At 40.1% G+C, this 27,608-nt stretch overlaps 1 protein-coding gene across 2 annotated transcripts in view; it reads left to right on the top strand.

The window, feature by feature from the left end:
* The window catches only part of CEP192 (centrosomal protein 192), a 56,767-nt gene extending 31,483 nt beyond the window's left edge, over window positions 1–25,284 (top strand). For both annotated transcript variants that reach the window (XM_033154842.1, XM_033154841.1), the window contains exons 27-47: window positions 2,754–2,890; window positions 2,979–3,071; window positions 3,986–4,101; window positions 4,184–4,360; window positions 5,189–5,279; window positions 6,534–6,698; window positions 7,880–8,128; window positions 8,308–8,414; window positions 9,625–9,734; window positions 13,794–13,935; window positions 14,386–14,555; window positions 15,156–15,279; window positions 16,158–16,263; window positions 17,066–17,267; window positions 18,080–18,159; window positions 18,773–18,868; window positions 21,693–21,812; window positions 23,052–23,170; window positions 23,684–23,792; window positions 24,264–24,322; window positions 24,983–25,284. In XM_033154842.1, coding sequence (XP_033010733.1) covers window positions 2,754–2,890; window positions 2,979–3,071; window positions 3,986–4,101; window positions 4,184–4,360; window positions 5,189–5,279; window positions 6,534–6,698; window positions 7,880–8,128; window positions 8,308–8,414; window positions 9,625–9,734; window positions 13,794–13,935; window positions 14,386–14,555; window positions 15,156–15,279; window positions 16,158–16,263; window positions 17,066–17,267; window positions 18,080–18,159; window positions 18,773–18,868; window positions 21,693–21,812; window positions 23,052–23,170; window positions 23,684–23,792; window positions 24,264–24,322; window positions 24,983–25,118 — 2,708 coding nt within the window. In that variant the 3' untranslated portion in view covers window positions 25,119–25,284. The remainder of the gene's footprint in view (window positions 1–2,753; window positions 2,891–2,978; window positions 3,072–3,985; window positions 4,102–4,183; window positions 4,361–5,188; window positions 5,280–6,533; window positions 6,699–7,879; window positions 8,129–8,307; window positions 8,415–9,624; window positions 9,735–13,793; window positions 13,936–14,385; window positions 14,556–15,155; window positions 15,280–16,157; window positions 16,264–17,065; window positions 17,268–18,079; window positions 18,160–18,772; window positions 18,869–21,692; window positions 21,813–23,051; window positions 23,171–23,683; window positions 23,793–24,263; window positions 24,323–24,982) is intronic.
* The last annotated feature ends 2,324 nt before the right edge of the window (window positions 25,285–27,608 follow it).

Here is a 27,608-nt window from a genome sequence, read left to right as displayed (position 1 = left end):
CCATTTGATTCCTGCACTCAGTTGGATGCCGCGGAAGCTGCGTCGGAAGTTCGGCTTCCAAAAAACTTTCGCAAACCGGAACACTTCTGGGTTTGCGGCATTCGGGAGCCGATTTGTTCGGGAGCCAAACCATTCGACAACCAATGTACCACTGTATTAGGAATCTGTGTTAGTCCAACAGACCAGAATTCTGCTTGAAATAATATTCATGAGTCCAACCAATATTCAAAATCTAGTATGCAGAGCTTTTGCTACTCAGAACTTTGAATGCTCTTCACAGTTAGATTTTTTTTTAGATTTAAATGAACAAAGTATCATGTGAATAAGGCTCATGTGTTTGGAGATCCAAGCAGAAGAGAGCCAAAATAGTATTTATCATTAATAATAAAATCTTTATTACGGTCCAGAGACCCAACAATTCATTATAAAACGGTACACAGTTTTGACAGCCCGCCTTCAGGTTATATAAACATTATGTACAGACTTAGGGAGAGAGATCATTTGTTCTTGCCACCACCGATAGAAACTTCGCCACTGCTAATGTTCTATCATTTATCCGGTCTTCCAGTAGGAACCTGACATAGTAATCCTCTGATTTTCCCGGGAAAAGTCTTAACAGGGGTAATATCAGTTCAGCCCTGGCTTGCTCGAATTTCACACAGTGCAGTAAAATATGCTTTACAGAGTCAATGTCTTGGGCACACGAACACAGTCTATCCTGATATGGAACTCCTCTCAATCTGCCTTCCAACACTGCAGAAGGGAAGACGTTAAGTCTGGCTTTTGTGAATAGCCTTCGGTAATTAGGGACTGTCAGATTTTTAATGTAAGCTGTCATCCTAAAGGCATGCCCATACTGCAGTCCCACTGCCAGCGGACTACAGACTGTGTGTGAGCGACACTGCAGTTCACCGTGTGCAATATCCCAGAGTCTTTGCTTTAGAGTTTTTTTGGCACCTTCATATCCCAGGCAATAGAGTTGGGGGGGGTGCCAGACCAATGGAGGTGGATTTTCTAACCATTGTTTTCTGCCAGTTGCCAACATACTCCTCATTGTTCAGATGTTTGTACAGACCCTCCCCTAGCTCAAACACTGCAATCTTGAGCCAGTGTTTTAATGCAGCCCACCATGCCTTAGTTGTAATTGGGCATTCACCCGCTTCTAACAAGAGTATAGAATTGGGGACACAGTTGGGTACCTGAAGCAAAGATCGTAAAAATTTTGCTTGAAAACCATCAAGCTTAGGCAGGTCCCCAATATGCCAGACATTTGCGGCGTACAGGAGTTGGGGAACGGATTTTGCGTTGAAAACCCTTAAGGCTGCTGGTACAAACTTGCCGCCCTTTGTGAAAAAGAATCTGCTTATGGCTAGCTTTGTGATCTCTGCCTTTTGAAGGGAAGTTTGCCAATGGAATCTCCATGATCTTGTATGGTGGAATGTAAGCCCTAGGTAGCTGAAATACTTAACCTGTTCTAGGTTATGGCCATCCAGCACCCATTTAAACCGGGAGAAGCTTCTTTCAAATACTAATATTTTTGATTTCCCATAGTTAATGGATAAGCCATTTTCAATACAATGTATTTATCATTAAATGCTTAGCTGAAAGTTTGCTTTTAGTAACAGAGTTACACCTGCTTAGCAAATTAAGGTCTGTGATATTTGATATCATGCCATGTGATGAATAGCTCTCACACTAGATATTCAAGAAGCTTTAAAATGTTTGAACCTGTGCATAAACATAAACATACCAAATCCCTTTTTGCAGATTTTCATACTTAAGTCTGCAAGTGCTGACTTCCATCATATCTAGGTTAAAAAAGGCAATGTGCTAGGATTTCAAGTTTCATGGACGTTCTGGGCCAGGCAGTAATGGGCAAGCACTTACGAAATTTATATAAGCATGTGCCATAAGCTGTTCTGTCCCTTGCATTCATTGTAACATGTGCCTTTTAATGTGAGGCATGTCAAGCATGCACTAAGTTTTGTAGAAAGGCTGGTCCATTTTACCTTGAGTCACTATCTTTTGTTGAGGCTGGAAGCCAAAAATGTATCAATTCAACCAGTTGTACTATGTACTCTGCCTGCTGAAACACCTTGGAGGTATGCAGAAGCCCTGCTTCAACATATCTTTTAGGATGTACTTCATTATTGCTGTTTCCATTCATTTGCTGCTTTGAAGGCCAGTTGTAGCACTAAAACATTTTGAAATGGAGAGCCTTGCTTAAACAGACCAATATTGATATAAAATACTACCATAGCACCAGACACATTCTAATTTGACATCACAGTTGGGTGGTTAAATATTGATGGTAAAGGTAAAGGGACCCCTGATCATTAGGTCCAGTCGTGGACACTGGGGTTGCGGCACTCATCTCGCTCTATAGGCCGAGGGAGCCAGTGTACAGCTTCTGGGTCATGTCGCCAGCATGACAAAGCCGCTTCTGGTGAACCAGAGCACCACACGGAAACACCGTTTACCTTCCCTCCGGAGCGGTACCTGTTTATCTACTTGCACTTCGTGCTTTCGAACTGCTAGGTTGGCAGGAGCAGGGACCGAGCAACAGGAGCTCACCCCATCACGGGGATTCGAACCGCCGACCTTCTGATCAGCAAGCCCTAGGCTCTGTGGTTTAACCCACAGCGCCACCCATGTCCCACATGCTGATAATACTTGGTGTCAAAGCTCATTCTAGAATAAATCATAACATTTTACACTTGATCAGTCTTATTCTTTGTACTTACTTTATTCAGATTCTTTGGGCCCTGCGGATGAGTATTTTGCAAGAATTGATGTGGAGGTTGATTGTCCAGAGCCTGCTAAAATTTTAAGTATACCTCTGCATGCAAGATCTGGAACGCCTAGGATATATGCTCCAAAAGGCCTACAGGTACATTTTCCAAAACCATCCTTTGTGATGCAGCTTATCTTCTTTTATATTTCACTTCTAACTATCACTTGAAACCTATTTTTTCTAGACTTTATATATGTCTGCGAGGATGGGATTATCAACAAGGCAGCAGTTGCCATTAAAGAACGCTGGGAATATTAAAATTGACTTGAAAATCCTGGTAGGTTACCTTACTTTTCCAAGGAATAGTTCTGAAATTACTGTCAATCGAATCAGTCTAACTTAATCAGTACATAATAGAAAGAGAGTCCAATTCACTCTTTCCTGGCAAAAATTTTAAAGTGCAAATTGATATTGCAGACTTACCAACAATTTCATCGGGGGGTCATTGTTCCCATCTTGGTTTTGTCAGCTGGACTTAGTCAACTGGACTCACCCACAGTGGAAAGTGGAGTACAGGGCCTAATCCCCTGGTGCCTGCTTCTGAGACTAGAGAAATAATAGACACCATTTCCATGTTGCTGCTATGCTGGGCAGAAGGAAGACAGCTGCTCAAGTAATTCTGGCATAGCATCATCTACTTGTGTGTGTAGGGGGCTGGGTTAGTAATGTAATTTTATTTCTGAAGCCGCATGGTTGGCCACTAGGAAGCTCTTGCACTATGTGGATGCTACTTAACCATAGGCATGTCCTGGTGAGAATCTCAGCATTCCTGCTAAGATCCTCCGTGTGAGGTACAGCTTAGGAAATCATGGCAACCATGCATGTATCTTAACTGATATCTATGAAGTGGTTTAGAGTCAGCATTTTGAATTGAGCTGAGAAACTATAACTGATCAAAACAGAATAATTGCCACATAAATTGATCTAACTAAGGACTTCGATTACAACACTGCAATTCACATTTGCACCACTTGGAGCTTCTAAATTTTCTTCAAAGGCAGCTCCGTGAAGGGTAGCTTATGTGTTGTAATTTGGATACAACTAGGGCATTATTGTATGGGGCAAAACTCAGTTTCTCTAGGAAATATTATACCTTGCGTAGCAGCCAGTGCAGACGAAGAGTATTCCTGGCTACCATTGTCACCTGAGCATCAAAGGATAACACCTTGAAGTAACACTATTCATTTCCAGGCACTAGAGCCAGATAGCGGCATTTCTGTCAATCCAGAGGACCTGGTTCTTATACCTGGGGAAGAACAAGAAGTGACAGTTATGTTTTCTCCAAAGGACTATAGAAATGCTGAAAGGTAATGAAACCTAATTGGCCCAATTATATTAAGTAGAAATTCTTTTTTACAAAACTTCTAACTTGATGCTTTATTTTAATAGTGTTTTAAAAATCTTGGTACTGCCATCTGGGCCAGAATATAAAGTGACTGTAAAAGGTGAAGTGACTGCGGTGGAGAGCAAGCCTTTGGTACAGAAATACCCCAGTTCAGAAGTTCCCCCCATCCTAGCTAACAAGCAGTTTCTGACATGGGGAGGTATACAGCTTGGCAGAACAGTGTAAGTACCAAGAAAAAAAGATATGCAGTGCATGATTGCTGGTGGTGCATAAAGCGTGAATCAAATTTTCATTCAGGAGTATAAAATACAGGCAACTCCCATTTTGCATGCATTGAAACCATGCACCATTTTCAGACCCAGAAGAGAACGGGGTGGGCTTATGCACGCTCTGCCAACATATTCGATGACCTGGAATGCAACCCCCACGCAAATCAGGGTGCCGGCAATGCATTGTTCAAATATGGTGATGCTTGGATCCAGGGAGTCCCTGCATAAGCAGATCTGTCTTTGCCATGTCCACAGTCAGGTTTGCTGACATCCCTCACTATTCCAAATGATCATCAGAAGCAGCATTTAGGGATGTGTGAGAGACTACAGTGTCACTGTCTTGTCCTTACCGAGCTTCAGTATATTGCTCTTCATCCAGTACATTCCTGTGGGCAAGTACCACTGTAAATAGATAAAATACCTGGCAGCTGTCAACCCTTTTTAAAAGAAAGAAAAAAGCAACCCCTTAATGGCACACAAAATTCACTGTTGGATATGCCTGCCTTCTCAGCATTGTACCCTTCGCTGTACATTTAGAAGCAAGCACATGCTGTACAAAGCCAAAGCTTTAGACTGTCGATAAGGTTCTAAATATCTCTTATTATGGAAAATAACGCTATTATAACTTAGTAAAATCACAGGTGTACAGCTAGACCAACTAATTCTTCACTACATCACCTTGGATTTACCATGCTGTAATTATTGGTGGATTGTCAGGGCAACTGTTTATAAATATAAGCAAATTACTATGAAACGTTAAAGATTTCTATATTTTTTCAGCCAGCAGAAACTAATCCTGAGAAATAACTCTCCATCTATTACTCAGCAGTTAAGATTGCTGATAAGGGGTCAAGATCAGGACTGTTTTCAAGTAAGTAATGCAAAATTGAAACTGTTTATATAAATTCAGATTCGAATACTTGGTCTTTTTAATCTTTTATTTTAATCTTCTCACTGAAATAAGCCTTCAAATGGTATATTCTAAGTCTGCCATCCTATACACAGTTACCTCAGAGTAAATCTCATCAAATTCAGTTGGACTTTATCAGTACATACAGGAGAGTACAGTGGACATGAATTCAAATTTCTGAAATGTTGGTTTTGTTATGCCAGTGTCCCTCTTGCAGCATGCTTGCTGATAGTTTTGTTGTATCAGACTTAAGAATCTTGAATTTTTCTTTAACATACTCTACATTTCATAGAGCAATGTTATGGTGGAAAATATTCAGTGATTTTTAAAACCACAAATTTGAAACAAAATGACCAAACTTAAGATTCTTATAACTAGGTGTCAGGGAACTGTCCCCTATGCAGCGCAAGGTGGTGGAAGGGCTCTCCGGATGCTACAGAGAGCCCCAGTCCCACCTTGCCAGCAGCACCTCCTCTGGTAGCGAGAGGAGCAGCAAGACGTCCAGCAAGGAGGGGCAGAGTTCACAAGGGAAAGGGAGTAGAGGCTATGGGGATGCAAGAGAGACCCAGTACTCCCTTAGTGCCAAGGGCGATACAGGGGGAACGCAATTTCCGTCACCCCAAAGACATCGTGGGGTGAAGAGAAAGGATGGAAGGCGGGGTTTTCAGATACCGAAACTCTTTTGTTGGGGTCAGAACCGGAAGGGGCCATTCCCAGATTCTGACACCGCTTGATACAGACATGAACTTTTTAGCTCTGCACTGTACATAGTTTGCTCAATAAAATCTTTAAAGGAAACAGCGAAGTCCTGGCTGCTTACTCATGAGCAACTAACTGAGAACCTTACACTAGGGATGGGGAACAGGATGAGGCTACCATCCTAATTTCAAGTGGGTGGGTGGGGGATCCAAAAGGGAGAGAAGGAAGTGCAAAGAAAGTTAGGGAGGGTGCCAAATTGAATGGAGCCATCAGTACATATTCTTCCTGTACTGAGATTTATCTCTGTGCATGGAAAACGTTGCAAAATAGTAATGAATAAAAAACACTTATTCTTCTTACTGTGTCAGCATTTCCATAGAGTGGCATACCTCAGAGGTCATAGAATTATGGAAGCAAATTATTTGGTTTTAAACTATTCATTAAAATCTTAACTCTTCTAAATTAATTTTCTGAATTAGATTAATTTGCTGTGTGGATTTTCTTGTGTATTTGCAGTTGAAACTTGGAGAACATGTGTACAATAATTGTGAAATCAAGATCCGTCCAAAACATGATTATACTGTCTGTCTAATGTTTACACCAACTCGATTAACTTGTATGTATGCAAAGCTTGAAATGAAACAGCTTGGTCTTCTATCTCAACTAGGAATCAAGTTCACTGTAAGTTGCTTTTTACACTGATCCTATTTCATGGAATATTTCTAAATTTATTATCTTCCTTTTTGCAGTAAGTCCTTCAGGACGTTTTGAAGCATCTTCACACTTTCTGACTGTAAGCCAGACAAGACATTGACCACTATAACCTTCTTGGATTTTATTTTTTTGTGCTCCAGTAGTTTTCTTGATATTAAGAGTGGTGCACAGATGGGGGTGGCGCTGTGGTCTAAACCACAGAGCCTAGGGCTTGCCGATCAGAAGGTCGGCGGTTTGAATCCCCATGATGGGGTGAGCTCCTGTTGCTCGCTCCCTGCTCCTGCCAACCTAGCAGTTCGAAAGCACGTCAAAGTGCAAGTAGATAAATAGGTACCGCTCCGGCGGGAAGGTAAACGGCATTTCCGTGTGCTGCTCTGGTTCGCCAGAAGTGGCTTTGTCATGCTGGCCACATGACCCGGAAGCTGTACACCGGCTCCTTTGGCCAATAAAGTAAGATGAGCGCTGCAACCCCAGAGTCATCTGCGACTGGACCCAATAGTTAGGGGTCCCTTTACCTTAGAGTCTCTCCACATCTTAGTAACTCCTTTGCCTTGCACTTTGGATATATTTTTCTTCTTGTTCTGGGCCTTTCAGTGTCTTAGGTCAGGGGTAACCAGCCTGGTGCACCCCCCCCCCAATTTTGTTTTACTCTGCGGGTGGCGCTGTGGTCTTAACCACTGAGCCTCTTGGACTTGCCGATCAGAAGGTTGGCAGTTCAAATCCCTGTGATGGAGTGAGCTCCCTTTGCTCTGTCCCAGCTCCTGCCAACCTAGCAGTTGAAAAGTATGCCAGTAGCTCCCAAAGAAGCTTGCTTTCCTCACTTTTCTCAGTGGTGAAGGTGAGGGACGCCTTTGTGAAGAACCATTTCAGGGCAGCATGAAGCAGCTGTTCCCAACACAGCCAACTTCCTTCAACTTGCATCTTTCTGCCTGTAAAGATCCTGTTACACATCAGAAACCAGCCATTATTCTGCTTACTTAAGCTACTTTTACCCTGCTTTTCCATCATTTGGTCTTTAGGGTGTGCTACATTTTAAAGAATTTTAGAATCCTTTGATTGTTTTGAATATTAAAGTTGGGGATAATGAAACTGGGAGCAAGGTTATTTCAATTCTGGTTTTTCTAAATGTACGTTTTTCTTTCTTTCAGATACCATTGTATGGATATGGAGGAAATAGCAATCTGAGATTAGAAGATGTTAAAAAACACTGTAATAGATACATAGTGGGGCTGAATGGTAAAACAAGACAGGCTTCTTTTTCTGTACAAAATATAGGGAGTCGGGCTGCGTATGTGAAAGTACTGTGCTTTAAGAACTCGAGTGAAATAATTGTTATGGATCCAAATGTGATGAGAGTTTCACCAGAAAAGTTTGTTCTTCAGGAAAGTTCACAGCAGGTAATGTGAAAGCCACAATATATATGTTATGCAAAACCTATAAAATGTGTAAGCTGTTAACATTCCCCCACCCACCCAAAAATGTGCCATAAAATCTTGCTTTGTGTTTGTGAATCTTACATATAATTCAAACACTGTGCCACAAATTAATTTACCAAAATTTGACTGTTTCCTCTCAGAAAGTTACAGTAACATTTAATTCAACTGAAGATCAAAGTAATTCATCAGTGTTGTCTACAATTTGTTTTGTCTATGGAGATGAAATTTTAAGACAGCAGTATCGCAGGTAAGGCTAAATGTTTTTTGAGAAATAACAAGTATATTCATTACTATCTGTTCTCCTTAAGAAATAAGAAGCAGGTGGTTAGAATGGATATTTAAAGAATGAAAGTTTGTTTTGATATTGGCTGTTACATATTAGTACAGAGCTTTTCAAACTGTGTGTCATGATGCATTGGTGTGTTGGCTTTTTCATGCAAATGCTCCCCACACTCCTCCCGGGGCTGGAAAGGGGTTAGTTTAACCTCCGGTTCCTAGTAAAACTGAATTACTGTGTCGTGAAATGATGCATGTCTAAAATGGGTGTCACCAACATGAAAAGTTTGGAAAACTCTGTATTGGTGGTTATTAAATAACAAAGTCAACTCTGTGTTCAAATATCAACAGTCACTGGTATCAAGAACAGGAACAAGTTCACTTTTTTGGATTATAAAATCCCTTGTTGTAAAATAACGTTGTTTGCAAAAGGTTTGGGAAAGACTGGAATATGCAGCTGTATTCAGCACTCAGATTTGCTTCATTTTCTGGCTATGGCAGGTTAGCACTTGAGGGTGTTAGAATGCCTTTGCTTTTTGCCCTGCTCCCTCCCCCCTTGTGCTTGGTAGTCAAACACTTCGTAACAAGTTGCTAACTTCCCACAATCCCACAATGAACATGTAAGAGCAGTACATCTAGGAAACAGACATATGTAGGTTTTCCCCTCTTCACTGCAACATAACCAAAGTAATTCCTATTATCTGGCCTAACTTGGGCTTGCTGGGCACAATGTTCGTGGGCCCATAAACTTTCTCTGGCGTTAGTGGCAGGTCATTATATGTGGTCATTGTTAGTGCTGCTTCTCCCCTCCCCTTTGTCCTCTCTTATGTGCAGACAAATCAGTAGTAGTTGGACTCTCCACAGACCAGTGTTAGGCAAGATTCTACTTCCAGAGTTCTAACTCTGTGTGGTTCTTTAACCAGCATGCTGGACATCTGGGGCAGATGATTGTTGGAAGGAAACTTTTGGACACATTTGTGGGTGGATGATGGAGTCCTGACAAATTGTTATGTTTTTCATTGGGAATAAGAAGCTGATCAGATGTAGTTGCTAAGCACACTGCAGTGCATAAATGCTTTTAAAGTGGGGTAATTGGATTGAATGCTTTACAGAGTATTTTAGTGTCTTTGTTAAATGCTTCTTCATTAATGAGACCTGAAAACTCTCAATTGTCTACTCAGAGCTGTACAGCAAAATCCAGAGCAAGTGCAAAAAATGCTTCCTGCTAATAATCCTGTGATAAATGTAAAGTTTGATGAAGAATTCCCTGGGGAAGAACTGGTGACTGAAGGTAAGCTTGGCCACCCTGAGAATATCTACTTGTTTGTATATTTGATTTCTCATCGTTCTTTAGATGTATTTCAAATTTAGCTTTCACTACCACTTTCCCTTATTCCTATGATTATATTCTAGCAATTTGGTTATCATAGTGCAGGTGCTAGTGCAGCTGGGTTGTTTTTAACATGGTTGATAGTAGGGGATATTGTGGTGGTGCAGTGCTTCTCACCTGACTTCTGGTCCATCACGTTGCTGCTGCTTACGTCCCCAGACCTCACAGCCTCCTTACCCTCCCAGGAAGCAACAGCTATATGACCTGCTGGAAGTCAAGTGAGTGGCCCATCTCACTGTCCAATACTGGTTGAGAAATCAACTATGCAGCCATCTCTGTCCTCTCCATAGCAAATCTCTCCTCCCTCCCATTGTCATTCCTCCAATGCTATTTAGGATTCCCTTTTCATCTGCCTTTGGCAGCAGTAGTTGCTTGATCTTGCTCTAATTCTAGCTATAACTTTTTAATAATTTTCTGAAGGTTGCAACATTCATGTCACCTTTACAACATTAGCTTTTATCCTGTTGTTGTTGTTCAGTCGTTCAGTCGTGTCCGACTCTTCGTGACCCCATGGACCAGAGCACGCCAGGCACGCCTATCCTTCACTGCCTCCCGCAGTTTGGCCAAACTCATGTTAGTAGCTTCGAGAATACTGTCCAACCATCTCATCCTTTGTCGTCCCCTTCTCCTTGTGCCCTCCATCTTTCCCAACATCAGGGTCTTTTCCAGGGAGTCTTCTCTTCTCATGAGGTGGCCAAAGTACTGGAGCCTCAACTTCAGGATCTGTCCTTCTAGTGAGCACTCAGGGCCGATTTCCTTGAGAATGGATAGGTTTGATCTTCTTGCAGTCCATGGGACTCTCAAGAGTCTCCTCCAGCACCATAATTCAAAAGCATCAATTCTTCGGCGATCAGCCTTCTTGATGGTCCAGCTCTCACTTCCGTACATTACTACTGGGAAAACCATAGCTTTAACTATACGGACCTTTGTTGGCAAGGTGATGTCTTTGCTTTTTAAGATGCTGTCTAGGTTTGTCATTGCTTTTCTCCCAAGAAGCAGGCGTCTTCTAATTTCGTGACTGCTGTCACCATCTGCAGTGATCATGGAACCCAAGAAAGTGAAATCTCTTACTGCCTCCATTTCTTCCCCTTCTATTTGCCAGGAGGTGATGGGACCAGTGGCTATGATCTTAGTTTTTTTGATGTTGAGCTTCAGACCATATTTTGCGCTCTCCTCTTTTACCCTCATTAAAAGGTTCTTCAATTCCTCCTCACTTTCTGCCATCAAGGTTGTATCATCAGCATATCTGAGGTTGTTGATATTTTTTCCGGCAATCTTAATTCCGGTTTGGGATTCATCCAGCCCAGCCTTTCGCATGATGAATTCTGCATATAAGTTAAATAAGCCGGGAGACAATATACAGCCTTGTCGTACTCCTTTCCCAATTTTGAACCAATCAGTTATTCCATATCCAGTTCTAACTGTAGCTTCTTGTCCCACATACAGATTTCTCAGGAGACGGATGAGGTGATCAGGCACTCCAATTTCTTTAAGAACTTTCCATAGTTTGCTGTGGTCGACACAGTCAAATGCTTTTGCGTAGTCAATGAAGCAGAAGTAGATGTTTTTCTGGAACTCTCTAGCTTTCTCCATAATCCAGCGCATGTTTGCAATTTGGTCTCTGGTTCCTCTGCCCCTTCGAAATCCAGCTTGCACTTCTGGGAGTTCTCGGTCCACGTACTGCTTAAGCCTGCCTTGTAGAATTTTAAGCATAACCTTGCTAGCGTGTGAAATGAGTGCAATTGTGCGGTAGTTAGAGCATTCTTTGGCACTGCCCTTCTTTGGGATTGGGATGTAAACTGATCTTCTCCAATCCTCTGGCCACTGCTGAGTTTTCCAAACTTGTTGGCATATTGAGTGTAGCACCTTAACAGCATCATCTTTTAGGATTTTAAATAGTTCAGCTGGAATATCATCACTTCCACTGGCCTTGTTGTTAGCGAGGCTTTCTAAGGCCCATTTGACTTCACTCTCCAGGATGTCTGGCTCAAGGTCAGCAACCACACTACCTGGGGTGTATGAGACATCTATATCTTTCTGGTATAGTTCCTCTGTGTATTCTTGCCACCTCTTCTTGATGTCTTCTGCTTCTGTTAGGTCCTTTCCACTTTTGTCCTTAATTGTGGTAATCTTTGTACGAAATGTTCCTTTCATATCTCCAATTTTCTTGAACAGATCTCTGGTTTTTCCCATTCTGTTATTTTCCTCTATTTCTTTGCATTGCTCGTTTAAAAAGGCCCTCTTGTCTCTCCTTGCTATTCTTTGGAAATCTGCATTCAATTTCCTGTATCTTTCCCTATCTCCCTCGCATTTTGCTTGCCTTCTCTCCCCCGCTATTTTTAAGGCCTCATTGGACAGCCACTTTGCTTTCTTGCATTTCTTTTTCATTGGGATGGTTTTCGTTGCTGCCTCCTGTATAATGTTACGAGCCTCCATCCACAGTTCTTCAGGCACTCTATCCACCAAATCTAAGTCCTTAAACCTGTTTTTCACTTCAACTGTGTATTCATAAGGAATTTGATTTAGATTGTATCTTACTGGCCCAGTGGTTTTTCCTACTTTCTTCAGTTTAAGCTGGAATTTTGCTATAAGAAGCTGATGATCAGAGCCACAGTCAGCTCCAGGTCTTGTTTTTGCTGAGTGTATAGAGCTTCTCCATCTTTGGCTGCAGAGAATATAATCAATCTGATTTCGATGTCGCCCATCTGGTGATGTCCATGTGTAGAGTCGTCTCTTGTGTTGTTGGAAAAGAGTGTTTGTGATGACCAGCTTGTTCTCCTGACAGAACTCTATTAGCCTTTGCCCTGCTTCATTTTGAACTCCAAGGCCAAACTTGCCAGTTGTTCCTTTTATCTCTTGACTCCCTACTTTAGCATTCCAATCCCCTATAATGAGAAGAACATCCTTCTTTGGTGTCATTTCTATAAGGTGTTGTAAGTCTTCATAGAATTGGTCAATTTCAGTTTCTTCAGCACTGGAAGTTGGTGCATAAACTTGGATTACTGTGATGTTAAAAGGACTGCCTTGGATTCGTATCGAGATCAATCTATCATTTTTGAAATTGCATCCCAGTACAGCTTTCGCCACTCTTTTGTTGACTATGAGGGCCACTCCATTTCTTTTACGGGATTCCTGCCCGCAGTAGTAGATATGATAGTCATCTGAACTGAATTCGCCCATTCCCGTCCATTTTAGTTCACTGATGCCTAGGATGTCAATGTTTATTCTTGCCATCTCATTTTTGACCACATCCAGCTTACCAAGGTTCATGGTTCTTACATTCCAGGTTCCTATGCAATACTTTTCTTTACAGCATTGGACTTTCCTTTCGCTTCCAGGCATATCCGCAACTGAGTGTCCTTTCGGCTTTGGCCCAGCCGCTTCATCAGCTTTGGATCTACTTGTACTTGTCCTCCGCTCTTCCCCAGTAGCATGTTGGACGCCTTCCGACCTGAGGGGCTCATCTTCCAGCGTCATATCTTTTATATGCCTGTTGTCTTTGTCCATGGAGTTTTCTTGGCAGGGATACTGGAGTGGGTTGCCAGTTCCTCCTCCAGGTGGATCACATTTGGTCCAAACTCTCCACTATGACCTGTCCATCTTGGGTGGCCCTGCACGGCATAGCTCATAGCTTCCCTGAGTAATTCAAGCCCCTTCGCCACGACAAGGCAGTGATCCATGAAGGGGGGCTTTTATCCTAAATGTACATATTTGGAAGTTCCGTTTGAAGTCAGTGGGAATTGCTTATCTTGTGTATCTGCTGGGAGGCTGGTGATGGACTATGTCCATCTTCTCTTTTAACTTCTAAAGAATTTGAAAAGGTCCAGGAATGCAATGACTGTATGTAAAGACGGTAATAACCCAGTTGATTAGTCTGTCATTAGTCACCAATCTTCAGTAAATACTGCAGTTTGTTTCATTAATCTAGCTTTGCTTTTGATTTTTAAATGTCTTCTCTAGTATATGATCTTCCACAACATTCGTTTGATGTCCAGTACTTTTTCATGAACATGCGAAGGATTATTGTTTCGGCGGTTAATGCCTTCACTAGTTCTGCTTTCGATATCAAGCCATCTTCAGCGCATCGTGCAGCACTAGAAAGGTAATTTTTATTTGCCATTTTCCAGTATTTTCTGAAATACTGGTAAGCAGTTCCTCTGCCTTTGTAAACTTTGAATATTCCAACAAAAATAAGAATTAAAAGACTCTGAAATTAGGTCATAATGTGTAGTTACCTGGCTGGACTGCTTCAGTGACTGGGGTCTGTATATAATCTTTCTTGGTGGTTGTGGGTGTTGATATGATTCCTGTGGAGTAATACATAGGGGAAAGTTTATGTTGGAACTGAAAATCATTTTCAGAATACTAAATTCATCTGCTAACTTTTAATTGATTTTTATCAGTTTTTATCTGTCTGAAACTCTGGCTAAGGCTAAGTAAGGCCAGGGTTTTTTAATTTTCTTTTAGAAGCCAAGTTTTATACTCTAATATTTGCTCCTCTTGTCTTGTTTCCCAGTATTTAGTGTTGAACTGCTCTTTCTCTGTTTCATAGACCTGGTGTTCCTGAGAAATCCAATATGACTTTGGATGTACTACCTGTTAAAGGACCTCATGGATGTGCATTGTCGTCAAATGCTAATAGCATTGATGAAAATAAGCTTGTTTCTAAGGAAAACTGGACTCTTCAGCCTGAATTTCTAATTCTTACTGCTCCTTCTCAAAGTATGTTATTGCCACACGTTTCAAGAGCTATTAAAAATATTTGCCATGATATTTGTACCTATACATTGCTTAGGATTGTTATGTGATAGATAGTATTACTGTGAGACACAATAATAAACTGAATTTTGTTTGGTGCTGCGGGTTGCGAACGTGCCTCCCACATGGATCACGTTCGCAACCCAAGCGTCCACTGTAACTCCCAACCCACTATTTAGATATCAATAAAGTAGTACATGTTTTTTTTCCTATACAGTGGTACCCCGGGTTGCGTATGTAATTGGTTCCGGGTTACAGTTCGTAACCCGAAAAGTACACAACCCGAACAAGCGCGCGGAAAACCCGGAAGTTGCAGTTTGCGCACGTGCAAACTGCACAGAACGCTTCTGCGCATCCGCGTGTCGCGCATGCTCCGGGTTACCGGAGTTCGTAACCCGAGGTACAACTGTAGCTGTATTATGTAAAAGCCTTTGATTCATTACTGCATGTCTTAAGTTTGGAAGTAACATTTGCATAATTGATACAGTTGTTAATGCTTTGTAAATAGCACTTAAATGTATTACAAGAGATATCTGAGAATTCATGCAATTCTTATCTCAAAAGGTGGAGCTGCGATTACTAAACATGCACAAATAAGTAACAACTCAAACAGGTCATTGACATTTGAGCTGTCGTGGCCTGCTCACTGTCTGACAGTAACACCTCAGCATGGAACTATTGAACCAGGGTAAGTACTTCCATTGTTCATTACTTTTCCACATGACTCCATATATTTGAAAACGGTGCTTTGCAGTAACTAAGGTTATGCACTTACGAACAACTAGTTCCTGTAGAATTCAATGGAACTCACATCAGCGCCATTGTATAGGATTGCACTGTCAGTCTGATTACATCCAGCTCTTGAGATAGCATGAAGGTGAAAGGGAAGGAATCTTTGTACAGTTGTGAAAAGAGCTTCTGTCTATGTCCATAGTGTCAAGCTTTTCTTTCCTAAAAGAATAAACAGCATTGTTTTTATTTATGCTGAGAAAAACCTGAATTCTTAGGGATAACCTAATGTATTTGTGGTTAGCACAGGAAAAATTAATACTGTACATAAAGAAGATAGATGATTCAGATTGAGTTAGCAGTGTATTTCAGGTTTTTTTATGAGCTGACAGTACTATGATATATTTAAATAACTTAAAGTTAGAGTCTCTCTCACACATGATTTCATAGTCTTCTATGAAAAATGCTGCAGCCATATGATCTGAAGCTGATATATTGCACCTATCACAATAATAGTTATACAGTTGGCAAGGATATTGTCACCCCACTTCATATTTTGCTTCTGATAGTGTATCATAGACCTAATAATTCTAGCCCTGTGTACATGGCAGGTGCATTGGTGATTGAAACATCACTATGTTGAGTTTTCCCTTGTCCTTATGAAGCTAGACTTGTAGATAGGCGTGGGTTTGCAATTCCTCAGATTAAATTAATAGAATACTAAAATTTCATCGATTGTGTACAAAAAAGTCAAGAAGAACAGTAACCAGAGATAATAATGAAACTTTGATTTCATTTAGCATATTAAAATTAATGCACTGGACATCTTATTTCTAGAAGCAACATTTCAATTTATGTGAGTCCAAATCCATCACTCGCAGAAAAGAAATCCCTCTTTCCATGGAGTGGCCTTATTTATGTACATTGTGATAATGGACAAAAAGTAAGTGGCTTAAATAAGTGTCTAAGATTATGAAAATTCTGCCAAATGCCTTGATTTTAGAAAACTAATTTCATGTTGTCAGTTCAGCTTTCATCTATTGCTTTAAAGGGCGTAGTTTGCATTTCCTAGATGAAGTTTGCAATTATGGGAGTAAATGAACAATTGCTTGGGGTCAGTTTACCTGAGGAATAACCTGCTTCTATAGGATCACGCCTGACCTCAGAGGGTTTTCTCTTTGTGCCTCCCATACATGATATTAGGCAGGCATAAGTGTGTGTTCCATCTCTTTCTTTTTTTGTTGATTGGTTGCTTAATTTTTATTTCTTTTTTTAAATTGCATAAAATAGCAAAATACCTTAATATAATAGTAGTCTGCTCCCTTATTGTGTGTGTCCAACTATATTTGCCAGCAGAACTCAAATCCATTAGTAGTTTCTGTTGAAGGCGTGTCCATTAAATATTTATTTTATCTCTGGTCACTTTTGCTCTTTTAAATTGTGTGTGCTAATATTTCTGTTTAATAATTGTAAGTTGTCTTGGAAATGTGTTGAAAAGTGGGAAATGCATTTCTTCAAGTGTTGGACAACTTATGCTGTTGTATGAAAGTTGTTTTAAAAGTTTAAGACATGTATATGTTACATTTTCTTTGTTACATTGAATATTTTCACCTTGCTTTTGAGTCCTTGGTTGCAAAGCAGGTTTGAGCATATGCCCTGGCCAGCCAGTCTGGGAGATAACTGTAGGATTAACTTGAGACCAGTAACTGCAAAATACTATGATTTCATTTCTTTCTTGTGCATAGCTTGTTAGAGTCCAGATTCGGGAAAATATCTCTGAGAAGCAACCTGAAACGGTTTCACCAGTTGCCAAAGTAGGTGTTCATCATCAACAGCCTGAACTTCCTGTTATGCACATAAGGCCACTTCAAAATCCATCTTCAACAAAACTTGAAGTAAAGAATCGGACTGTGTTTTTTCCTGAAACAAAGTCTGGGGAAAGCTCAGGTAAGGTCGGTCTTGCATATGACTAGTATCTTTTTTAGTAAAATGTTTTCTAATGGTGAAAATGAAACACATATTACTTCAGTGAGACAAGCATTTCTGGCCATGCATGGCAGCTACCCATAGTCTTGAAATTCACATTCACACAGTTCGCACATAATACAAAGCCAATAACGAATTGGCAAGTATGCAGGTTTCCAAACTGAAGTTGTATTAATTTCATTATTTTCCATGCAATTCATCTCAATCTTGTGGCACTTTAAAACCCTTTTTATGGCCTTTTTATAGAAGACTATAAATAGGATCACTCCTGACCAAACATTATAAGCAATTGCTAGTATGTTCCTTTTGGAGCAAAATTAAGTAGATTAATACGTCTTCCGCGTTCACTGAACTTAAGAAGTTCCTCAACTCACTGGGCTCTCAGAAGAATGTTACTCTCAAGTAGCATGTCTTTCCCAGGTTAAAAAGGCTTTGCCTCGTCACATGGAGATCCCCTTGATCTGAGGAACCTCCAGTCTGGCTACCTGCAGATAGAGACTCTCCTTGCTAGTCACAGCTCCTTCCAGTCCAGGCTATAGGACCTCATGGAGCCTCTCAGCCAAGAGACCTGCCACACTCCTTGTCTGTAATGAAATTCTCTCTTCCTAGCTGACCCCCAGAGCAGTGCCAGGCTTCACAAGTTAATTCTATAACCCCCAAACGAATAGACAAGATAATCATTCTCATATACTATCTCACAGTCTATGCAAACAAGGTCCAATTCCTTCACAGGCCCTGTTATCTATATTACTTGCCTGCACTTTTTCTTCCAGAAAAGTACCTAGAGATTGAAAATAATGGAGATGGAAATGTGAAGTGGCTATTGTCATCTTTTGCACCACCTTATATCAAGGTGAGCAGAAAATTTGGAAAAACAAACACACACTGTCTTTAAAAGATCAGGTTATATATTCTGTAATCTTTACACCTAAACAGACCTGACCTGACATGAACATGCAAATAGAGCTCTTCTGACAGAAGAAAAATATTGGAAAATAGGTTTCAAAAGCAACACTGAAAATTAAAACAATTTTAAAGAATTAATCTCTTTCTGATCTGGTTGCTTACCCTCAACTTGTAGTAGATAGACAAATGTGCATACTCTGGTTTTTCTTCAGATCATATAGATAGACAAGTGCTGGACACAGGTAAACACTTAAAATTTTGAGTGATTTCAACTAGATTCACAATTGGAGAACAAACTGGAAAATCATTTTTTATGAAATCATTAGATACTGAAATTAACAACTTCCATGTTAATAGGTGGTATTCATATAAGTTTTACTTGGAGTAGCCCTGCTGAAGTTAAGGGACCTAACTGAGTCATGATCATTAATTCAAATGCATCTACTCTGAGAAAAACATAATTGAACACCACCCAATTTCCAATCAAAACTCAATTCACTTGCACATGTTCCAAGGCTGCTTTGTAAAACTAATGTTTCTGGTTAATAATTTCCTTTCAGGGCTTAGATGACAGTGGAGAGGTTTACAGGGCCACATATACTGCTTTTCGATGTTCATTGCTTTCTGGTATTCTTAAAGCTCATGGGGAAGAAAAGGTAAGTCACATTGACTGTGTTTTTATCTTAATACACTGCACTTCTGTTTGTCTTCCATCAAAGAAAAACCAGTTAATGCTTCGAAAGTTCTAGGCTATAACAACAGCATTTTTGTGAAATGAAGTCAGGCTTCTATTCAAGAATCTATCTTGAAAAATCTAAAGAAATTGAAAAAGTAGTATCAAGATTACACAGTACTGGTATCTGAAGAAGTGTGCATGCACACGAAAGCTCATACCAATAACAAACTTAGTTGGTCTCTAAGGTGCTACTGGAAGGAATTTTTTTATTTTGTTTCAACTATGGCAGACCAACACTGCTACCTACCTGTAACTAAAACAATACTGTTCAGTTCTGCATAAAGAAACTTGCTTTTCCCCGAGTATACTGTGAAGAATTAACTTTCAGATACGGGTTGACTTCACCTGCTCTGCATGTGCAGTGTCACATGACATAAATTTGTAGACCTAGTTCATTTGAACTTGTAGACATACAAGGCAGGAGGGGGGCTTATCAGATCATTCAGGATCCTCATGTGGCATAAAGCATCTCTTTCACACTCCCCTCACAATTGTGAATTACTTCCTGAGCTAGAAAGTAACACTTTTCATAGGGGAAAAAAGGACATACTAGTGACTCATACTGCTTGTGGGGATGATTGCGAAAGTCTGCAAACTACAAACTCCAGTAACAAGAATGGGTGTCAGATAGATGTTGAATAGATATATTGGTCCTATAGCTGTAATCTCAAGGCATTTGCTGAATAGAAAGTTGATCCTCTGATCAATCTGATTTTTACTTTACAGGTACTTTGTGTTGCTATTCCATTGCCTTTGCTCCCCCTCACACACACCCCATTGCTGGCATGCCAGGAACATGGTGTCTCTCACATCCTTTCTTGCCTTGCCTGATGAAGCAGTTACTAAAGACAGTGAAATTAAAAAAAACCCTGCTTATTTACAAAGCAAAAGTTAACATTCAATATTCTCTCTCTTTTTACCTTGAAAATCATTCATAAAACACTAATAATAATAATAATAATAATAAATTTTTATTTATACCCCCGCCCTTCCCCGCCAAACCGGGCTCAGGGCGGCTAACACCAATAAAATCACAACAAAAACATAAAACAATTCATTAAAATACAGATTAAAATACAATTTAAAATTTAATCTAGACTGCAGCCTCATTTTTAAGTAGCCCACCAATCACACCAAAAGAATGAAACATCAGGGTTAAACTGAAACCAACCCAAAGGCTAGGTGGAACAGCTCCGTCTTGCAGGCCCTGCGGAAAGATGCCAAATCCCGCAGGGCCCTGGTCTCTTGTGATAGACTGTTCCACCAAGTCGGGGCCAGTACTGAGAAGGCCCTGGCCCTAGTTTAAGCCAACCTAGCATCCTTGTGGCTCGGGACCTCCAAAAAGTTATTATTTGAGGACCTTTAAGGTCCTACCCGGGACATACCAGGAGAGGCGGTCCCTTAGGTATGAGGGTCCTAAGCCACATAGGGCTTTAAAGGTCAAAACCAGCACCTTAAACCTGACCATGTACTCGACGGGGAGCCAGTGCAGCTGGTAGAGCACTGGATGAATGTGGTCCCACGGCAAAGATCCCGTGAGGAGCTTCGCTGCGGCATTCTGCACCCGCTGGAGTTTCTGGGTCAGCTTCAGGGGCAGCCCCGCGTAGAGCAAGTTACAATAATCAAGTCTGGAGGTGACCGTGGCATGGATCACTGTGGCTAGATCAGGACGCTTGTCTGCCTTTTCCCTCCCCACCCTGGTTGATGGCCTGCCATCAACAGGCAAACACCTTTTTATTTAAACAGGCAATTGGCATGCTGGGCTGAATTGTTTTGCTCAGCTGTTCTGTGTTTTAATATGTATTTCTAATTGATGTTTGTAACTAGCTGACATTTTAATCAACTTTTGTCTCATCTGTTTATCTGATCTTATTGTTATCCTTTTTTTTAATGGAAAGGTGAAGGATAAATTGTGCCTCCATTCTCCCCTTATATTTCACATGGCAAACTTCTTTTCTCTGAGGGAGGACAGTCACTGTGCTTCAGAAAATCTTGTCCCATGAACCAAGAGGCAGGGCTGAACACTGATAGAGCTGTCTTAGTGAAGGTTCATCTTCCAGCTTCCCCAGAAATTGAAGGAGGAATCTACTAGTTATTGACCATTCCTCTGAGCTCATGGGCTGGTATCTGCTGAAGTATAGTATCTTCCTTCTGCCGTCCTTAACAGGAATTCATGCTTCTCTCTGGCAATTTTAGTAAAAACCTCCCATTTCCCAGATGTTGTGCTGCACCAGATATTACCTAAGTGGTCATATATTATCAAAAGGGTTATGGTTAAATGGGTACAACCATGGGCATCCTCAGGATTTGTGGAAGGGGGCAGGGTGAGAGAGCACAAAGTGAAATATTGAAAGGGGGGTGCAGGCTAGTTTCTCACAAAAATGATGAAAAAATAGTATATCAGGCTTTACAAATTCTAGAAACTATTTTTCAATATGAAAGCTGACAGTAATAGAAATCTATGAATTATGGTTCCTCTGGAGGGAACAACTGCCCTCCTAGGGGCCCATGGGTACAACTAATCATTCAGGATCATTGGGGAACTTACATATATAAACTGATTAAGGAACTTATACCTTGTTAATATTGGCCACGGGGGTTCGTCTTGTATCAGCAGTCCAGGTAGTGTTAGTGACATTACATAGATTGGAATAGCACATTTCGCCATCTCTGACAGACACAAAGAAATGGCTGTCGATTCAGTCAAATTTGGAAAAGTATTTATTCTCTAACTTTCTTCATAGGTTGTAGTCACCTTTTTACCTAGAGACAGAGGACACTATTCTCAGTTCTGGGATCTTGAGTGTCATCCACTTCATGAATCTCACTTGAAAGACAAACACAGACTTCAGTTTTGTGGAATGGTGAGTATATGAATGAGATCATTATTTTATTTATTAGAGATTAATGCTCAACAAGGTTTCATTCCCTGTTGAGATGTAATGTGAAACATTGTCATTTCATCATTTGTGTAGTCTCATCATTTGGCTAGCCTCCTCCATACAAAATAACCTTTATAATAATATTATTCTTTTCTAATCTAAATACTTAAAGCATACAGGATTTAAACAACTTTTGTAGCTTTATGCTAGATACTTTGTACCTGTTTCCAGACAAGGTATCTCTGAGGGAACATAGCAAAAAGGTCCAAAAGCACTAGGTGCTTTTGTCTCCAGCCACTAGATTAGATTAGATTGATTATTTAATTTTTGTATCACTTAATATATTAAAAATACCTCTAAGCGGTAGACAAAAAAGAAGTAACAACAGACATCTTAAGCAAATACTACAAAAATACAGTTACATATTAAAATGTTACATTAATATAAAGTTTTATCTGTCTATCTATCTACGCACATTTTCCTTCTGACACACCCTCCCCATAGCTTCTGGGTTCTCACCCAGGGTCTAAACAAACTCTCAGTTCACCCGCAAAAGTCTCACGAGAAGAGTTCCTTGAAACAGCGGACAACACCCTAGTCTCTCACTCTAGACTTGCTTTTTATGGGCAGGCCCAAGAACAGAACTGGAGAATCTGTGGTCCTTCGGATGTTGTTGGATTCCATCATCCCCATCCAGTAGTTGATGATAGTTGAAATGTAACATCTGGAGGATGTCAGCTTTCTCCCCCTCAGCATTAGACGATTCAGCTAGATGATGAGCTAGAAAATACCTCCTAAAAGCTAGTCTTGCTTCTGCCTACATAGCGAATGGTCACAGGTTCCTGCTCTTTATTCTGCTACTTCCATTCTGTTTGAGCAAGTCCTCCCTTACAAGTCAGACAGAGAAGGAAAAACAACAATAATAAGTCCTGAACTGTGCTACTTTGAACCTGCTTCTGCACTCATGATTCTTCAGTGGTACATTTTTCCTACTCAATACAATGGCCTGAAGAGTTTTGTAATATTGTCAGCCTACAAGTGAAATATGCAGTAAATGAAATCTTCACTTGGTGTATCTGCCTCAACACTAGAATTGTTTTTTGACAGCAAAAGTAGTCCTTTCCAAAGTAATGAATTTAATTTTTCACATCCGTGTAAAAATGTTCAGCGTAGTTCAGGGAGCTAATACTAATGTATAACTTCAGATGTTTCTTGCATCAGTGTATCTTAGGAAATGAAGATTTTAAAAAGGAAGATTCCACAGCTGCTTTAGTAAAAGTCAGCGTTCGAGATGTGACCCTAAGAAGAGATTACCCTAATAGCTCTGAACACAAAATGTGGTATGTGAAAATGATTTTTTTTATAAGCCATATGTCTACTCTTTCATCATCAACAAAGTAAAACTTAATCATTGTTGCTTACGTGACATAAGGTGATTCAGCTTCAAAAGAGGAACTGAGAGTGATATTCTTTCCTATGCTGAAGTGAAATCCATTTTATTTCCTTTTTAGCCCACCCTCCTCCAAGAAACTCCAGGTGGCATAGATGGCTAGCAGATGGTTTGCTTAATAACTTCAGACAAAAAATTATAGCAACAATGGGTTATCTAAGAACCCGCACCCAACAATATTACAGAATGTTTGCAAAATGCATTTTCATAGGATTCCCAAAACTAAACAGTAAAGCGGGTTTGTTGGGACTCGCTAGGAATGATACTATCCAGTTGCGGTTCCAACAACATGCCAAATGTTTATTCTTTGCTTTCAAAGAAATACATTACAAGAATATTACTAACACAGATATAATAGACATGATTGATGGACTGTACTTTAACATTTCTCTTGCAAAAACAGGAAGGGGGTACATGCCCAGGAAGACATTTATAAATTTCCTCCAACTAGAATTGGTGAATCCAGTACACTGAAAATTACTGTGAGGAATTATTCTTCCTTTTCAAACAAGGTATATATAGAATTAATAGTATTGATTCAAGATGTGTTTATATAATAACTCTTACTACTTAGCATCTAATTCCTGATAGTAGGTCTCAGGCTAAATTTCTTTCTACCAATGTTTGTTTTCTGGTCATTCACATCCCAGCATTCATCTCATTTTCAGCTGAACACCAATTACCTTTCATTTTAAAATTGTACACTATATTGAATGTAAATCCCAATCTTGGAACCTGTGCTGTGGATTGATTGTTGACCAAATATTTAAAGCTTAAACACTACAAACCTTTTTTGGTCTAAATCCAACAAAGTTGGGAGTGGGTTTAAGCAAGCTTAACTCTGTTTTGGATGCAGACCTTTTTGTTAAAAGATATACTGGGATGCAGGTTTATCTTATTGCTGAACTCTGGGGAACTATGTGCTTAGTTTTTAATGAATATAGTAACCTGAATTGTCTTAACCGTTTCTTGTTAAATTGCAGCTGAAGTTCAGATGTCCCAGAGAGCCTTTTTACATCAGACATTCCCATTATACTTTGAGGTAAGTGAACTCAAATGTTCTAAAGCTTCAACTTTTACCTGGGTTAGGAGGATGAATATTGGCCATGCTGGTGTGAATGGGAGTTGTCGTTAAACAACATCTGGGGAGCACCATGTTGACTGTCTGTAGAACATTTGTCTTGATATCCCTGCATAGCCCATGTGGTTGTGGCACTGGAGACACTCGAAGTATATGCCTGTGTTATGTTCTGTACACACATTTTATAGAATGGCTTAAGTTTCTGGTTATGCTGATGTCAAAGATCAAAGACACAAGGGGACTTTTAAATGTTCTTGCATATTCATAAAGTTTGTAAATACTTAAATATTTTTTTTATTTTAGTTGTATTGTTTTGCTGCTTTGTTATTTGCTCCCCTGGCCTCCTTTGGGAGGTAAGTGGGATAGAAATGTAATTACTGATAACAGTTAATAATACATAATGATTGATAAACCAGTTTGAACTCCACACACAATATTATGCCAGTGACTGCAGTATTCTGGCCAGTTGGCAAGTGAACTTTCTGCTGGCTCTTGCAGACCTACAGACCTCCCAAAAAGATGGTAAAGAGCTATAGTACTTAACAGACTTTTCTCTAGAAATCTCAAACTGAAGCAGCCTTTTAAGGAATTGTCTAACTGTTGTAAACTTGTCTCTTGCAGATGTCACCACTACTGCAACTTACCAGTACAGTTCAAGCCAGTATCAGCAGGCACTTTCAAAGGCTTATTGATGGTAGAGACAGACAAAAGTGGCACTCTTACCATTCAGCTCATTGGTGTGGGTTTGGCAGAATAGTAGTTTAAAGAGCTACTGTTTTCAGTATGTGATGAATTCACAACTAAATTATTGAATGACAGGTTCTTTTTTGTTGTTGTACACAGACTATTTTGTAGGAAATGGAGGTGCTTGTAATTTTAAATAAAGTAATTTTGTATGTTATCATGCAGCTTACACTACTGCACTTTGGCTGTTAAAAGCAGCATTGTGTCTTATTTTTGTATTGATTATGACTTTACAAATGACACTGTTTTTAAACATATTTTTTAAAAAATAAAGTTTTCCCCTAAATTCTTGTCCGGTTTACAGCACCTATCACTAAACTCTGTGTGACTTTCCTGTTTCTATCCAGCTCTATATTCCAGAAGAAAAAGAGGTACAGTTTTCTGCAAATCCCTTCCTCTATTGCGTGGCTCAAAAGTGAATCCTGGTATGCTTTAATAAATTTGCACTAGGTTTGTTATGATGAATATTGTTTAAAGCTGCTTAGAGCTCAAAAACTACTAAGGTTTAGTTTCTGGTCTGCCTACTGAGTTCAGGTCACACATTGTGACTTCAGCCTAATGGGAATTGAGCTAAGAAATACAACTCATAAACAGAAGTTAGATGGTCATCTATCATGGATGATTTAGTTAGGATTCCTGCATTGCAGAGGGTTGGACTAGATAACCCTTGGGGTCCCTGCCAACTCCACAATTCTGTGATTCTGTGAATGGTAAGCAACCTCTTGGCCAATAACCGCATGCTTGAAATGAACAATTTTTCAAGATCCCATGAATGCTTTCAGCTATAACACCTCCTTCAGAGCAACAGAAAACAAACACTTTGTAGCAAGCTATTTATAATATCTCTCAGGTCCAGGGCCATATTCTCGAGCTAGTTTTTGCTGGTAGTGTTTGCATAGGGGTCAAAAGTGCAGTAATTTACACTTCTCTGAGCATTCTATTCCCACTATCGGGCAATACAGCTGAAACTGCTCCAAGCAACTATGACAAGCAAACCAGGAAATGATGAAAGTTTAGTCACTAGCCCTATTAAGGCATTCAAAAAATAAAATGCATGAGGACCTGGGACACTGGGAAAGAGGAGTTGGGTGCATGTATGCTCACAACACTTCCAACTTCTCATTCACTGAACAAGAAGCTCTGAAGGAGGAAGAGAACAGAAACCCTGTGTTATCAAGGAATGTTGACTGTGAGGAGACTTGTAAGTACGTTCAGTTATGTGCGTTTGCACACACAGACACAGCTCCCTTGCAGAGGCTTTTGTTAGCTGGGCCCATTAGTTGTCTCTACATGTTGAAGGTATCTGCTTTTTCTGTTCCTTTCATCTCTGCTGCTGCCATTTTGTTCTAAATAAATGTTCCTTTATTCACCCATTAGCACACAGCAGCTGGGTTTAGGCTATGGGATGAACAGATCAGATGAAGAACTGTGTAGACCACCCTACACCAGAAGACTACCAAGTGGTGTGCAGGATAATAAACAACATAGCAACCATGCAACACAAATGCTTAAAAGCAATAACCTCAATGCAGTTCATAATAAAGAAGCAGTATGGAACTGCTGACAAATGTACATGTGACGAGGAAATTGCTGTGCCAAAAGAGAGACTTGATAAGAGAGAAGTAAGTCAGCCATTGCCAAGTGGTTTTGCTAAACTCCACCTCCATCCACTCCCATTTTGTTACTTGTTCCGCTCCTGCACCACTATTTTGTGGTTGGTGGGGCTTTAGTCATTTTCAGCCCATACAAGTGGTTATGGAGGTAGACAGTTGAAGATCCCTCAGCATAGCTTGCATAAAAGGCTGGAGCCATTCTGTGCTTTATGAAAGCTGTAAGCAAGGGTATACACGTCTAGGTAGGCACTAGCATGCTGTTGTTAGTATAGTTACGTATAGTAATATAGGTTAGAAATGACTGTCAGAATATGCTTTATTATTTATTTATAACAAAAAAATAGGCGTGCCACATAGCTTATTGTCTGCAGATTACTTTCATAGTATTTGGAATATGTTTTGCTATTAATGTATTTATGTAACACTTTTAAGGACCCAAGTTGTTTTACCAGTGCTGTTTGTGTTCCAGAGATTCACAGCTAAAACAGTGGTCAGAATACTGGGCTCTTTTTGCTTTTCATCTGGATGGGAGCCTGTTTTAATTACTGTTGCCGATGGAACTGGATGGCTATTAGTGACTTTCTTTCAGGTCACACACCTGTGCTGTTTTCTGATGTCCCAATCCAAGGATGGGCAGAAGATAAATCAGGATCTACTGGTAGATCTTGGAGTGATTTTCAGTAGGTCAGTATAGTTTTGGGTTATCAATGGTTTAGCAACAATAAAAAAGACACATCCTCAAAAAAGAAAGAAAAAAGATTAAGCTGCTGAAACAAAGAAAGCTTGGAGGAAAATTAGGTGTATATTTATGTAGGCAGTGACTAAGAGATCCATTCTGTTCCTGAAAACATATTCCTGGTGCAAGCATCAAATATGGTTCTTAATTCTAA

Source organism: Lacerta agilis, chromosome 7 (genome assembly GCF_009819535.1).
Source record: "Lacerta agilis isolate rLacAgi1 chromosome 7, rLacAgi1.pri, whole genome shotgun sequence".
Classification (NCBI taxonomy): Eukaryota; Metazoa; Chordata; class Lepidosauria; order Squamata; family Lacertidae; genus Lacerta; species Lacerta agilis.
This window is presented reverse-complemented; position numbering and strand designations above follow the sequence as displayed.